The sequence below is a fragment of the Falco punctatus genome (assembly GCF_963210335.1).
Source record: "Falco punctatus genome assembly, chromosome: 17".
Classification (NCBI taxonomy): domain Eukaryota; kingdom Metazoa; phylum Chordata; class Aves; order Falconiformes; family Falconidae; genus Falco; species Falco punctatus.
Window position 1 is genome coordinate 1689849 of NC_137597.1, and position 12606 is coordinate 1702454.

General features: G+C 47.0%; 1 protein-coding gene across 6 annotated transcripts in view; it reads right to left on the reverse strand.

Annotated features, from left to right (window-relative positions):
• The window catches only part of PPP1R12B (protein phosphatase 1 regulatory subunit 12B), a 120910-nt gene that overhangs the window by 39625 nt on the left and 68679 nt on the right, over positions 1-12606 (reverse strand). For all 6 annotated transcript variants that reach the window (XM_080367445.1, XM_080367443.1, XM_080367441.1 and 3 more), the window contains 5 exons: positions 6751-6841; positions 6131-6301; positions 5235-5418; positions 4567-4679; positions 2931-2975 (listed from right to left, as the gene is read on the reverse strand). In XM_080367445.1, the coding sequence (XP_080223571.1) occupies positions 2931-2975; positions 4567-4679; positions 5235-5418; positions 6131-6301; positions 6751-6841 (604 nt within the window). The remainder of the gene's footprint in view (positions 1-2930; positions 2976-4566; positions 4680-5234; positions 5419-6130; positions 6302-6750; positions 6842-12606) is intronic.

Here is a 12606-nt window from a genome sequence, read left to right on the forward strand (position 1 = left end):
GTCAAAGCCAGAAGAGCCAGGGATAAGGAAAACCCTTTCCGAAATGTCACATTGGACCATCCTCTTTAGCCTTCATCATTACTGCTGCACTTGCTGCATCCCAGACTAGGTTCACATCTGCACCGGCTGTACCGTGTTCGTACTCCCTGCCCCCACCCCCCTCCACCAGGGAATTCTCGCCGGTATTTCGGTCGCTGCCTGGCAGGGAGCAGAGGTTTCCCAATGCCAGCCTGCCCACTCTGCTCTGGTACTAGCACGATCTTTCAGACTGTCATCACTTCTGCTTTCTGAGAAACAGAGACTAGACTGTGGCCAGACTCTTTCCCCCAACCTCTGGTTCAAACTCAGGTCTCTTCAGACCAGCAAAGGCTCTTTCCTTTGCGGAACCACGCAAAAAACTCCCCTAGAGCTGCTTCCCCAGAGGCTTTTTCCAGCTGAAGTCCTTGTGCCCTTGAACATTTATTCCACAATAAAACTTTGTCTGCTCTTCCAACTTTCTGCAACGCATCCAAGCAGTCTGCATCGCCAGGAGAGCGGCAGGGCTGGCAGAGCATGCGCGCAGGTTGCCCGACACATCCTATTAGGAGACTGCAGGCAGCTGCCTACAACTCAGCCAGAGTGTCTGGGCTGGTTTCCCACGCTGGTGCTCATAAGTTTCAGCCAGAATAATTCATCCACTTAGAACAACATGTATTTACTCCTTTTTTTCAAAACCTGCGTTTACCTTTCCTTTGCTAATCTCCGGCGCTGCGCAGTTTGGAGGAGGGAATTCAAGTTGGGCCTTTTCTGGCTCACGTGAAAATCTTCCCAAGATCAGCCAAGATATAAACACTGGAGGACAAACCCGACCCCCTCACATCAAATCAGGAGAGTTTTGGGGGTCTGTAACTAAAATGAGACACTTCAGTGTGATTGGGTCCACAACTCTGATGGTGGTACCTGCTATTCTAGAATGATTATTACTGATGAATTAATGATCATTAATTGTACTTCCTGCTTGATACTAGAACAGAAAGCAAGGAGCTGCTCCGTGACTCTTGCCAAAATGATGGCCAGCTAGCAGGGCAGAAATCTCTCTGATTTGGATGTAAAATAAACCAGTCAAGCCTGATCAAGTGACATGATGCCGGAGGCATGCAGTAAAAAAAACGAACCTGAAAACAGATAAAAACAAGAGGACTGGGAGAATGTGAAAAACAGCACCAGCAGAGTGGAAGGAAAGTCTAACCCAGGGTCTAGCATATGCAACGTGCCTAAGGGAAGAGGGGACTGTCACCACCAAGCACGTGCACAAGGGGACCAAGGGAACCAAAGCAAAGTTGCTCTGCTAGTACATGGGAACCCACAAGAAAATCACAGGAAGACAAAAGGACTCCTTGCTACTGATTTGCGGAAAAACAGCATCAGAGACTGGGTGACCCTGAATTTTTGGGCAGGAACATATGGTGGGTTCTTACGAGGTGCAATTTACCCATTTACACAAGTGGTGAGGACTGTGCTCAGTAGCGTTTTCAGCAATTTTAGACTCCAGGAAGCCTCCAAACCTGCAGCCTCAGACAGTCTTTTGTCTTAATTTAGCTAATGTGGGACAACTTCCCAGAAGAACAAGACATTCTCAGCAAGTCCAAAACACGACTGCTGGAAACAAGGTGTCCCTATTATTATTACTTCTTACACATTACAAAATATCCCTCCTTCACTCTTACTGTGAGGCAGCAGAAGTGTCAAAACAATTTTAGGGATGATAAAAGGCTGAATCTTTCATGCAGGGCTAAGTGGAAGATTTAATGAAGCCGTGTATCACCAGGAGCAGAAACCCCTGTGGGAAGAGCTGGGCTACTCGAAGCAGGTGGTGCTTCTGCGGGAAGGAACATCCCGCACTCCACGTTGCAGAGTAAGCTCTTGGAAAGCAAAGGCTGGCACGGAAAGATAAGCACATGCTAAGAGCCACCCCAGCACCGTACCAGCCTCGGGTCCCCAGCAGGTTCACCGTCACCTTGCCCCATTGCGACAGAGCATTGCAAAAAGGGAAAGAAAAATATACTCTGAAGAGCGTTACCCAAAATTTCAGCAAAGAACCAGTTAATTTAAACAAAATGATGCTTCAACCACTCTACTGAATTGCAAAGTACGTGGAAAGGCTACCGCAAGTTCAGCGTTTTCTGGCAAAGATTAAACGTCACACAAGCAGGCTGACCCCTACGCAACCTTAAATTTGCTGTTTCCCAGGTCTTGCACATCACGTTTTAATAGTCTGGAAGTGTATTTAGCTTTAGTAACATCATCAGAGTAAGTCATATTGTCAAGCTCAAATGTCTTTTAGACAGAGACAGATAAAGCCAGAAGAAATCAATGCAATTTGGAAGGACTTAATAATTATTATAAAAGAAAAGAGAGAGCCTCAAAGGATAATGAGACTGTTGCAAGAACAGGGGAACAATGAACAGTCTCTGACGTGTTGCTTGCCAAGACAATTTCCCACAAGTAAACAAGTCCACGAGGAGACAAGAGCGCAGATTTTAGAAATACAAAACTTAATGTCCAAAATAACAGTGTTGGGGCAATTCTGAGATACAAGGTCATGCTCCTTCCTGGGGACACCTGACAGCCACACTCCCTGGCCACCACAGCCTCTGACAGCACTCTCAGCAGGGCACTCAACCCCTGCTGCTGCTGCAGACCCGCCAGCTTTGAGAACTGCCTATGGAGCTCTCAAAGAGCCAACTTCTGAACTTAGGCCAGTCTGTAGATGTTCTCTGTCCTTCAGACAAGAAATCAGTAAGCCATGTGTTCTCAGAGCTACCTCCCGGTTCGTACTCAGCTCCTGAACAGAGCCTGAACCTCTCGTATAAACAAGAGTAAAGCCACAGACTTCTTGCCGCCAACACTCAAGAGTGAAACACCAGCTATGTAGATGTGCTTTCACTTACCCGGGGTTCCTTCACTTCCTCATTTCCATCAACTTCATCATCATCCTAGGATGAAAAGCAAACAATTTAACTAGGCAGCCTTGGAGACAACAAAATTTCATCACAGGAAGATAATGTATTGCTTATGATTTCACGTGAAAGCTAAGAACACATCAAAAGAAATGCCTGTCTGGATGCTTTTGGCTGACTTTTGGGGCCAGATCAGGCTTGGTAACCCAAGGGCCATTTAGAAGCTGTTCGTACTGGGGACAGACTCTCGAGACGGCTACTGCAATCTGGATGTTCCTCAAGGGTCAGCGGGAGGAGGAGCAGGGTACCCACGGCACACGTCAACACTGTGCCCAGGGGACAAGCGCGACACTTGGGAAGCCTGCGTATCTGAAACGTTGACATAACGTTGACTTTCAGAGAATATTCTCCATCTCGGCTAAACACCAGGAGGAAAGACTAGTCATCCCAGACAGCTTGCACTTAGGCAGCCTCTGTGACCCACTGCTGCTTTGTAACAGCTCCAGGTTCTCACGGAGCAGTGGAAAGGTACCAGGGCATCACACTGCTCCATGCTGAACTCAAGGTGCTTCAGAACTTGGAGCTGCAGATTTGTATCGAGACGATGGGGAAATGCACTAAAACTGAGAAGTCTTTGCCTTCTGCTCTGAAGCGAGGAATATTACTACAATGATCCAGCAGACAACTGGGCAAGCTGTAAAGCATTTAACTACCAAAACAATAAGTAAAAAAAAAAAAAAAAAAAAAAAAAAAATCACATTTGGCACGCAAGTGAAAAAATTGTAAGAATCATTTGAAAATAATAAAAAAAGGGGGTGTCTGTGGTACGTCTTTCAACAGACATTCTGAGGCTTCCAGCAGGGCCATTCAACTTGTCTGTAACTCCAAATATTCAAGATATCTACTGCTGCCACGAGGGAGACCACTGGGGCTTTTGTTCCTTGTGTTGCGCAGGAAGCCTCTACCCCGGGTGTACCAGGCAGGCGGCATGTCCACAGCTGGACAAGAACTGCTGCAGGCTTCTCAGCCGTGATTTCGTAATACTTATTCTCTCGTGAGAACGGTGATCTATTTTTCTACCCGACCCTCTAACCAAGGTTTGGAGGGTGATTTTCCCCTCAGACTGAAGAAATCCGTTTGGAACCTAGACTAAGAGAAATGATGACGACACAGGCAGCTCTTCTGCCTTGATACTGTGCATCCTCTGGTGCTGGGCAGGGGATGCAGACACAGGTTTTATTCCTCACTGTCTTCCTTCTCGGGGGCCTAAAGCGCAGCCAGACTTGGGCTCAGAGGAATCTGAAAATAATTCCACTGGCTCATGACCTCCTTCTTCCACAGGAACTAGACTTCTAAACCCTCTTCTCCCGTGTGGGCTCTTTCACGGTTCCGCAGGGATTTCCCTGATTTACGGCTCAAGAACAGGCTTCCCGGAGCCTGCTGCTTGGGTGTCACATGGGCCAGAGATGGGATTCCTTTGGAAGTGCCAGTCTGAAATAGAGTTGGAGTGGGAAGGACTACTGGAAAATCAACTGACTTGGAAAAAAATGTGAAGCTTGGAATCGGAGGGAAATTCACCCTGAATATTACAGAATGAGTTTCTCTTCTCTAAGGAACTTGAACTTACATCTTTTGTTGAGAAAATGATGCCAGTGCCTCTTCGTCTCTCTTTTGGCCGCCGCCTCTCTCGGATTGACTGTTTGTTTGGAGATCTGTCGTCTAAATCCTGATCTTCACACTCTGGACAAGCAAAGAAAGACTGCTTTGGTTTCAGTGACTTAGATCTGTGCTTTTGCTAAGGTACTGGGGCTCTTTCCAAGCCAATCGAGATCATCTTGGCTTGTGTCAGATTACAAAGGAGTTATTAAACCGAAAGGAATGGAATCTCAGTGCCCTACTACATCTGGTTACTCACACTCCTTCCTTTTCAGAGCCCAGATAGGTTACCCTAGCAGTCAGCTCTCCCCAGATCATCCCGACTTACTCCTGTTCAGAGGACAAACTGTACTGTACCGGGGGAATCTAAGACCTAAACGCTCCATGGATTACTATCTCATTTACTTATCTGAAATGGAAAACATCCTTTTTATCCCTGTTGTTACAAGCAACACGCTGCATCCTACATTAAGATTTCCATTTAAACAAATAACATTTGTTTTGTGAGGTGGCAGCTCCCCATACCGCTCCCCTCAGAATAACAAGTAAACTCATTCTCTCTGTCTGTACACATTGGAAGTTCTGAACCTCATGAAAATCCCTGAGCTTTGACTGTTCTTCAAGCTCCTGGGTACATACCATTTTTCTCCATCTCTGTGGCTGCACCTCTGAAGTCTGCTGGATTCACAGAGTCAAGACCTAGATACTTATTTGTTCGAGTCAGGTATGAACTTGTATAAAGGAGAGGTGCTGACGTGGAAGGAGACACAGGCGTCGTCGGTTTGTCTGGCTGTATTGGGCACCTTAATCGCCGATAGCCAGTCTATAAACAAAGAACCATGACGAAAAGTTAGCAGAATGGAGAGGAACAAGCAGATTTGGGATTTCAGGGAGTTCGGTAATCTTTCAGTGCGTTTTCTTCACTGCTGCTGCAAGTGATGACCTCCATCCGCCAGACCAGGTTCATTCCATCAGACAGGGATGAATATTAAAAGCATTGCACAGCTACAATGTGAAAGCACCCTCGCATCGCTGCGAAGTCTGGGCTCAGTCTCTTTGTCCCTACAGCCAATAGCAGGGCAAACAAGTTACCTAATAGAAACTAATGATTTTGAGTAAAAACCAGCAGTGATGCGAGGGTGCTTTCCATTACACACAGAACATCTGTGGAAAAATGTGAACACAAAGCCTCAGCCCAGCCTGCACAGCAAGGATGGATCCAAGCCACATTTCTATCATTAGGCTTTTCATTCCACTTTCTGTGATTTACACAGTTTTATTTTCTGGCAAAAGACAGAAAAGTGAAATTCCCAGCAGAAAGCAAAGGCACAGCTAACCTCTAACACCTACATACCCACATCCCTCGTGCAGACAGACCGCCGAGGTGCGGTACTACTCCTCAGGATGACTCCTTCCCGGCAAGCCTGCCCCCCTTAAAAATACACAGACTCCCCAGAAGAATTTCTCCCAATCTCAGCTATCCTAAATGGCTTCATTAACTCTGAAACAATGAGAATTGAGGCCAGGAGGATCACCTCCTCATCTGTATTTCTGCTCCACCGTGACCGGGTCTCCTGCCTCTCACTGCTGTCCTCAGCAGGCTCGGTGCTCTCCGCTTTCTCACTTTGCTGTTCCTGAGCTTGCCGCTCTGCCCGAGACCGGCTGAAGGTTCGCTCTGCCTCCTGAAGGTCTGTCAGTGTCACACCCTGGGAAGAAAGTAAAAGAGAATTTTTCAATTTACGCAATTAGATTTCAAGTCTTCCAGGTCAGTTTAAAATGCCCTGCAGGCTTATACCCAGCCAGGCTGTTTCATCTCTGTGTTAAGAGAAAGAAGAGAATTCTGTTGGCTTTAACACATTTCTCAGTCTACCGACATAATCACTGACTCAAAGCAACCCAAATATACGTGATCAAGCTACAAACTAAACGGCAGGTATACTGCAGAGATCAGACCCCTGGAATCCAACTCGCGCGTGCCTGGGGGAGCGCTCCGTAATAACTGTTCGCAGGGGCGTTTGCCAGAGCCTCTCCAACACAGCGAGAGGGTAGACAAGCCCCTCATCCTAAGTAATAATAGAAGAGCAGAAGAAAATCTTGCCTCTCTATCCATCAGCTCTTTATCCTACACACGGACATCAGTATTTCCATTCTTTACCTGCGTAGACCTGCGAGTCTGCCGGGCCTGCCTGGATCGTGCCTTCCTCAGTGATTCTGCCTCCTCATCCCGCACTGGAGTCAGATATGACCTGGGGAAAAAAAGGGCAGAAGAGGTTAAACCAAAAACAGATGGTCTGCCTTCTCATCTCTGCGAGCTCCCGAGCTGAGATATTATTCTCTTTCATACGGATAAAAATAATTTTTAGTTCCGTCTACCAAGACTACAGTCTCCTGCTTTGGGACAACTTCCCTATGAGCATACGATACGCAGATGCTCACATGTCGTTCTCCCTAGAGTCTCTAAATTATCTCCAGTGTTGAACATGTTCTGTTAAAAAAGGTGCAACTATTTAGTATATTATTTGCAGCATTCCATGTCATTGCAGCATTAGGAAAAAACCCCAAACCACCAAACGCACAAATCACCTCTCATTCAGATAAAGATCTCAGGAACAGAAATCCTGCACTGACACATTCCTCAGACCCTCCTTCCTGTCGTTATAGTCATGATCATACTCCTGCAATCTGCTGTCTTCTTCAGTACGAAACCCATCAGAGCTAGCGACTGGCTGAACTGCAGGTATCTTACAAAGCCAAAACACCTTGAAAAAAAGCAATAAAATGGAAGAGTGACCTTCACACACCGGATTAAACCGAGTTCCTTAACACTGGAAAACACACAGTTAAAACACAGAGCCGGTCACCAGGAGATTTCATTAAACCTGGGAGACTTCAAAAGAATTATTTAAATGAAAACATGTAAGGTGAACTCTCTGCCCCAGCATCCACTGGAAGAACTGGAGGGGGATGCGGCAGCGCTGGGCATCGCACAGCAGTATGTCTGAGCTCCACGTTACAGAACCACAGGATCATTTAGGTGGGAAAAGACCTTAATATCACCGAGGCCAACCGTTAACCCAGTGCTGCCAAGCTCGCCATTAAACCATGTCCCTAAGCACCGCACCTACACTACACCTCTTCAGCCCCTCCAGCGATGGTGACCCCGCTGCCTCCCTGGGCAGCCTGCTCCAGTGCCTGACCACCCTTTCGGTGAAGATGTTTTTCCTCATGTCCAACCTAAACCTCCCCTGGTGCAACTTGAGGCCGTTTCCTCTCGTCCTATCACTTGTTCCTTGGGAGAAGAGATGGATACCCACCTCGCTACAGCCTCCCGTCCGGCAGCTGTAGGGAGCCATGAGGGCCCCCCCGAGCCGCCTCCTCTGCAGGCTGAACCCCCCCAGTTCCCCCAGCCGCTCCTCAGAGCACTTGTGCCCCAGCCCCTGCCCCAGCCCCGCTGCCTGGCTCTGGACATGCAAAGCTGCTCCGTGCTGGTGGAGTGGCTTCTGTCTTGGGAAAGATTAATTAGATCAAACTCTTCATCCTGGTTAATAGGGAATGATTATTAAGACTGTCTCACTGCAAGGATGAAGGTGCCTGAAATGTTCTTTTGTAGGTCTACCACTGCCACGGGTTAAGAGTATCAAAGATCTACGTGTGTTCAAAGAATAATTAGCCAAGTGAGGGATGAAGATCTATCAAGGAATACGCTCACTTTGTCCTTGGACTCTTTGCCTGGTTCTCCACTACAGACCACCTCCACGGAAAAGGGAATGGGCATCTGATCCAGTAAGTTCATATTAGAAAGATTACTAACTTTGCTGCAACATGACGAAACCTCAAAGAACCAGGGAATCTGGATCATTCTAAAATCACGTGCCGTGATGGCTTCTGTCCACCTTCACGGTCTCGTGCTCAGCGCTGACGTAGCTGTGCAGCCAAGTGCAGCCGGTCTCCGGCACCCGGCGGAGACACCGCGTAACCGGGGTTCCTTGGACTACTGGCGGGACACCCACGGCAGCTAGGCACCCTGCACGTTGAGCGCTGGCAGGGCACACGTGAGAGGTTCTCACCTAAAACTGCTGCAAGTATCCGACCCAATAAATTGTGCCCTGAACTCCCCTGATCTCCAAAGGGAGCACAAAGGATCGATCCCCGTGCTGGAGACGCTGCGCTGCAGACCTCCGGAGGAGATGAATCACGCGGTGGGAGCTTGCTACAACAGAGATGTCTACACCCGAGCTGGCCAGGCGCGCTCAACTGCACTTCCAGGGGGCGATTTATCACCTTCAGAAAGAGCCTCCAGCACAGATCATGTGAATGCATTGCAGAGGAGCTCATTTCTCCCCATTGATTACCCAGACAGGCACACGAGCTGTGATGGATACGCCAACACGGAAAGGGCCTAGAATTCCGAGGGATGATTGCCTCCCAAGAATTCACTGTTTCCTGAACAAAAAAGCTGCTGTTTGATGAGTGAAAGCTGTGCAACTCCTCATTTTGCAGACAAGACATTCTCTTCTGCTCTCCTCTATGCAGTGCATCGGTGTTACCCAGGTAATGGCACGTTAAGGAAACAATAAGCATTTTCTGCAGCTTTTGACACAGAATAGCTGATATTTGCACAACATCCAGAAGTAATAAGCCACCTGCAGGAAGAATGCATTTGCAAAATATACTGCAAATTAAGTTCAGGGCAGTAGTAAAAAAAAAAAAAGCCAAATCCAAACCCTAAAAAATATATTCCTGAAACATATAAGCCAATTATATTTGTAGCTAAGGAAGGTGGGCAGTGTACCGCAACAGCTTTGAATCAGCGGCTTTTACGTCTCATATTCTCCAATGAGGACACAGGCGTGTAGGAGCTACATGCACACGATGGGAACGAGATACGACCTGCCTTTGCCTGAGGAGGAATGTGGCTCACACAAGAGCACGTACGCCACATGGGCACAGCGTGCTTCTGCAGGAATACTCCTGGTACGTGTGAGCAACACGAGGTCACGCTTACAGCAGCTGAAGTACTTCTGCACACAAAAGAAAATAGTACTGAACTCCTTGCCGCTGGCTGGATGTGAGAAAGGACGAAACAGATTTTCAAAGCAGTTTTAAAAAAGGTTAGGCACATGGGTGGAGAGGAGGCTGGGCATGCTGCTGCTGAGCCCTGGGGGCTGCTTGGCAGCAGGGTCCGCAGGGGCAGGAGCGCAGCAAGGCTGCAGCGTTTCCCTTGTTCCAGTGTTTAGCTACAGCTCTGCGTCCAGGAGTGCACAGAGACAGCAAGAGAAAACCATTTCGTGTCTCTCACCCCATCACCCTCCCAGACTTCTTTCCTCTGCTCTCCCATAATTCATATAAGACTACAAGTATGTTAAAACATCATTAGCAATTTTGGGTGCCCAACCTGCAACGGTGACTTAATCTTCAGACGAGCACATTTTGCAAATCAGAGTGGCTCAGTCTGGGCTGCAGCCTGTATCGATTGCTAACTTTTGGTTTCTTTCCATTTACACAATCCCCCACATCTTGGAGCTCACCCAAAGCCATTTTAACAAGCACGAGATAACTGAATTTTCTGAAACAAGTCGGCAGAACCACTGCACAGTGACATAGCTGGTTTCTCTGAGTGAGCAGCGACAGTCTTTTTCTGGTGATGAAAGAAAGTGGCTGTGCTGTAAATATTTCAAATGCAAACCGCAGACACCATACCTGCTGGCAATTCAATCACATTCTTGCTCTATTGGGGTTTGGGTTTTTTGTTGTTTTTTTACCTTTGTGGGAGGGAGGGAGGGTAAGGACAGATTTTACAATTTTAGGTGATGCTTCACTTTGCTTACAAGCTGAATTTTAAGAGACCTCAGCATGCTAAATGGGATGGAAGACAGAAAGAGAGAACAAATTCACTGAAAGGAGATCGCAAGTCTGATGCAGCCACAAAGCAAGGCTGGGCTGGATTACAGAGGGAGAGCAATACTGTACTCTCCAAAGCAGAAAAATTGCAGATCACAGCAAGCTGCAGGGGACAGACAGCAAATGGGGTACAAGGCAGTCTGTAAACAATTCACGGAGTTTTTAATTACGTTTTCAAGAAACACATCGCTTGCGAACTGCAGTATCTATGTCACCCTATTAATTCAAGCAAATATCACATGATCCAAGCAGATCTTCAAAGAAATGGTCCTATGCGTTGTACTTCCTTGCAATAAGCTTTCTCTGAGAAATACATGAAGTAAGAGCAGCCATCATGCCAAGTTCCGGGCACACATAAAGCAGAACAGATTTCTCCTAGAGTTCTGGTTGCAATTGCAAGCAGCAGAGTATAAATTGTTAGAGATGTGTATGTGAAAGTCAGCAAAAACATTGCAGAAGTTTATAGTTCCCAGAGACAGAGACAAGTGTGTCCTGCTGCCACGAGAGAGCTACAAGCTTTTGATTCGTGCATGAACTAGAAAAAAGCTGGGAACTGAATGATGAATCTGCCCCCCACTTAACTCTTCCTTTTTTCAAGAAAACACCGACTTCCTCTGTTAACTCTTTTTATCAGGACAGTGCAACACCAAGATGGATTCCAACTACTCATCACTACCTCATGGCAAAAGGAGCTGCAGTAAGATACTAATAGAAGGGGAGATTCAAAACAGGGCAATACTAAGCCTGGACATACATGATGGTAAACCAAGAATGCAAAAGCAAATGTGTATGTTCGAGAACATTTGCCAGAGGGAAAAAAAGAACATACCGTGGAGAGAAACCCTTTCCAAGTAAAGGGTGAATGATGCTGAAAAAAAATTAATTACAATCCCCTGTTAATTGGTGCACAGATAGCAAGAACAGATGACGAATTTCTCCAAGGAACACAGAAGCTTCTGATCCTCTTTTTACAGTGCTGGGCTTCTTCCCTGCCTCCCTGAACTCCTTTAAGCGCTGAAGAGACTGAAGCGTTTGTGGCAAACACGACCTACCAGCATGCAGAGCCTTTTGGCAGAATGACATCACCCAGTCCCAGAGGGAACACCAAGAATGTGCAGAACTTGGAGTTTTACATTTTCACACTTCATTGACCCAGCACTGGAAAAGCACTTGCCTAAAAGACACTCACCTACACACATCAGAACTGGCGACAAATTTAGAAGCGAAACATTCATTATATGCTACAGCTGCCCTCTTGTCGAGGTGGATTCAAGGCATCTCATCCTGCTGTCAGCACACCAAAACCTGAGATACACCACCACCCCCCACCCCCCCACCCCCCTGAGAGCTGCAGCAGCCCACAACGGGTTCCCTCCATCCCATCAGGTCCTTCTGCAATAAACTCATGTTCCTGCAGCAAGTGCAGTAAGGATACGGTTGGCAGCCAGTAGCTATAGTGTGTCTGGTCGCTGCAGATGCGGGTTGTGGACCGGGCTATGCTCCATGCGGCTCTGCAGGACAGCTTGCCCTGGGCAGCAGCCGCTCCGCTGGTCCTCTCTGGCTCCTCTCATCTCAGCCCAAATTCTCTTTCTAGTTCAGGAGTGAGACTCTGAACTACACTCAGTAGACTAGGAACTATAGTGACAGTTTTCCTGGAAGGCAGGACAGGCTTCTGGTTCTTCCAGATCTGGAAAATGCAGGTGAAGGGGAGCCAGGCACAGCTTTGGCTTCCTGCACACGAGGTGGCACCTTAGGCATATGAAAAGCCATACAGATATTCAGATTCCAAAATCTCTGAAATAGCTGTTTTTAACAGTACAGTATCACCACTCCAAACACTGCAGTATTTTTAAAAATATCATACATATATCTCTTATCTCTTATATATACATGTATATGTATATCCATGTTATATATATATACCTACACACACACTCTGAAAAAAGGAAGACAGAAAAAAATAAAGCCCAGCAAAAGCCTCTAGTACTGATACTGTTCCCCTCGAAACAATTGGAAAAGTACAGCATCCCAGCAATGCATTCCTACAAACTGGAAATTTGCCATTAGCTAAGAAACTATCTCTAAGCTGGGGGAGGGAAGAGAAGCAAGT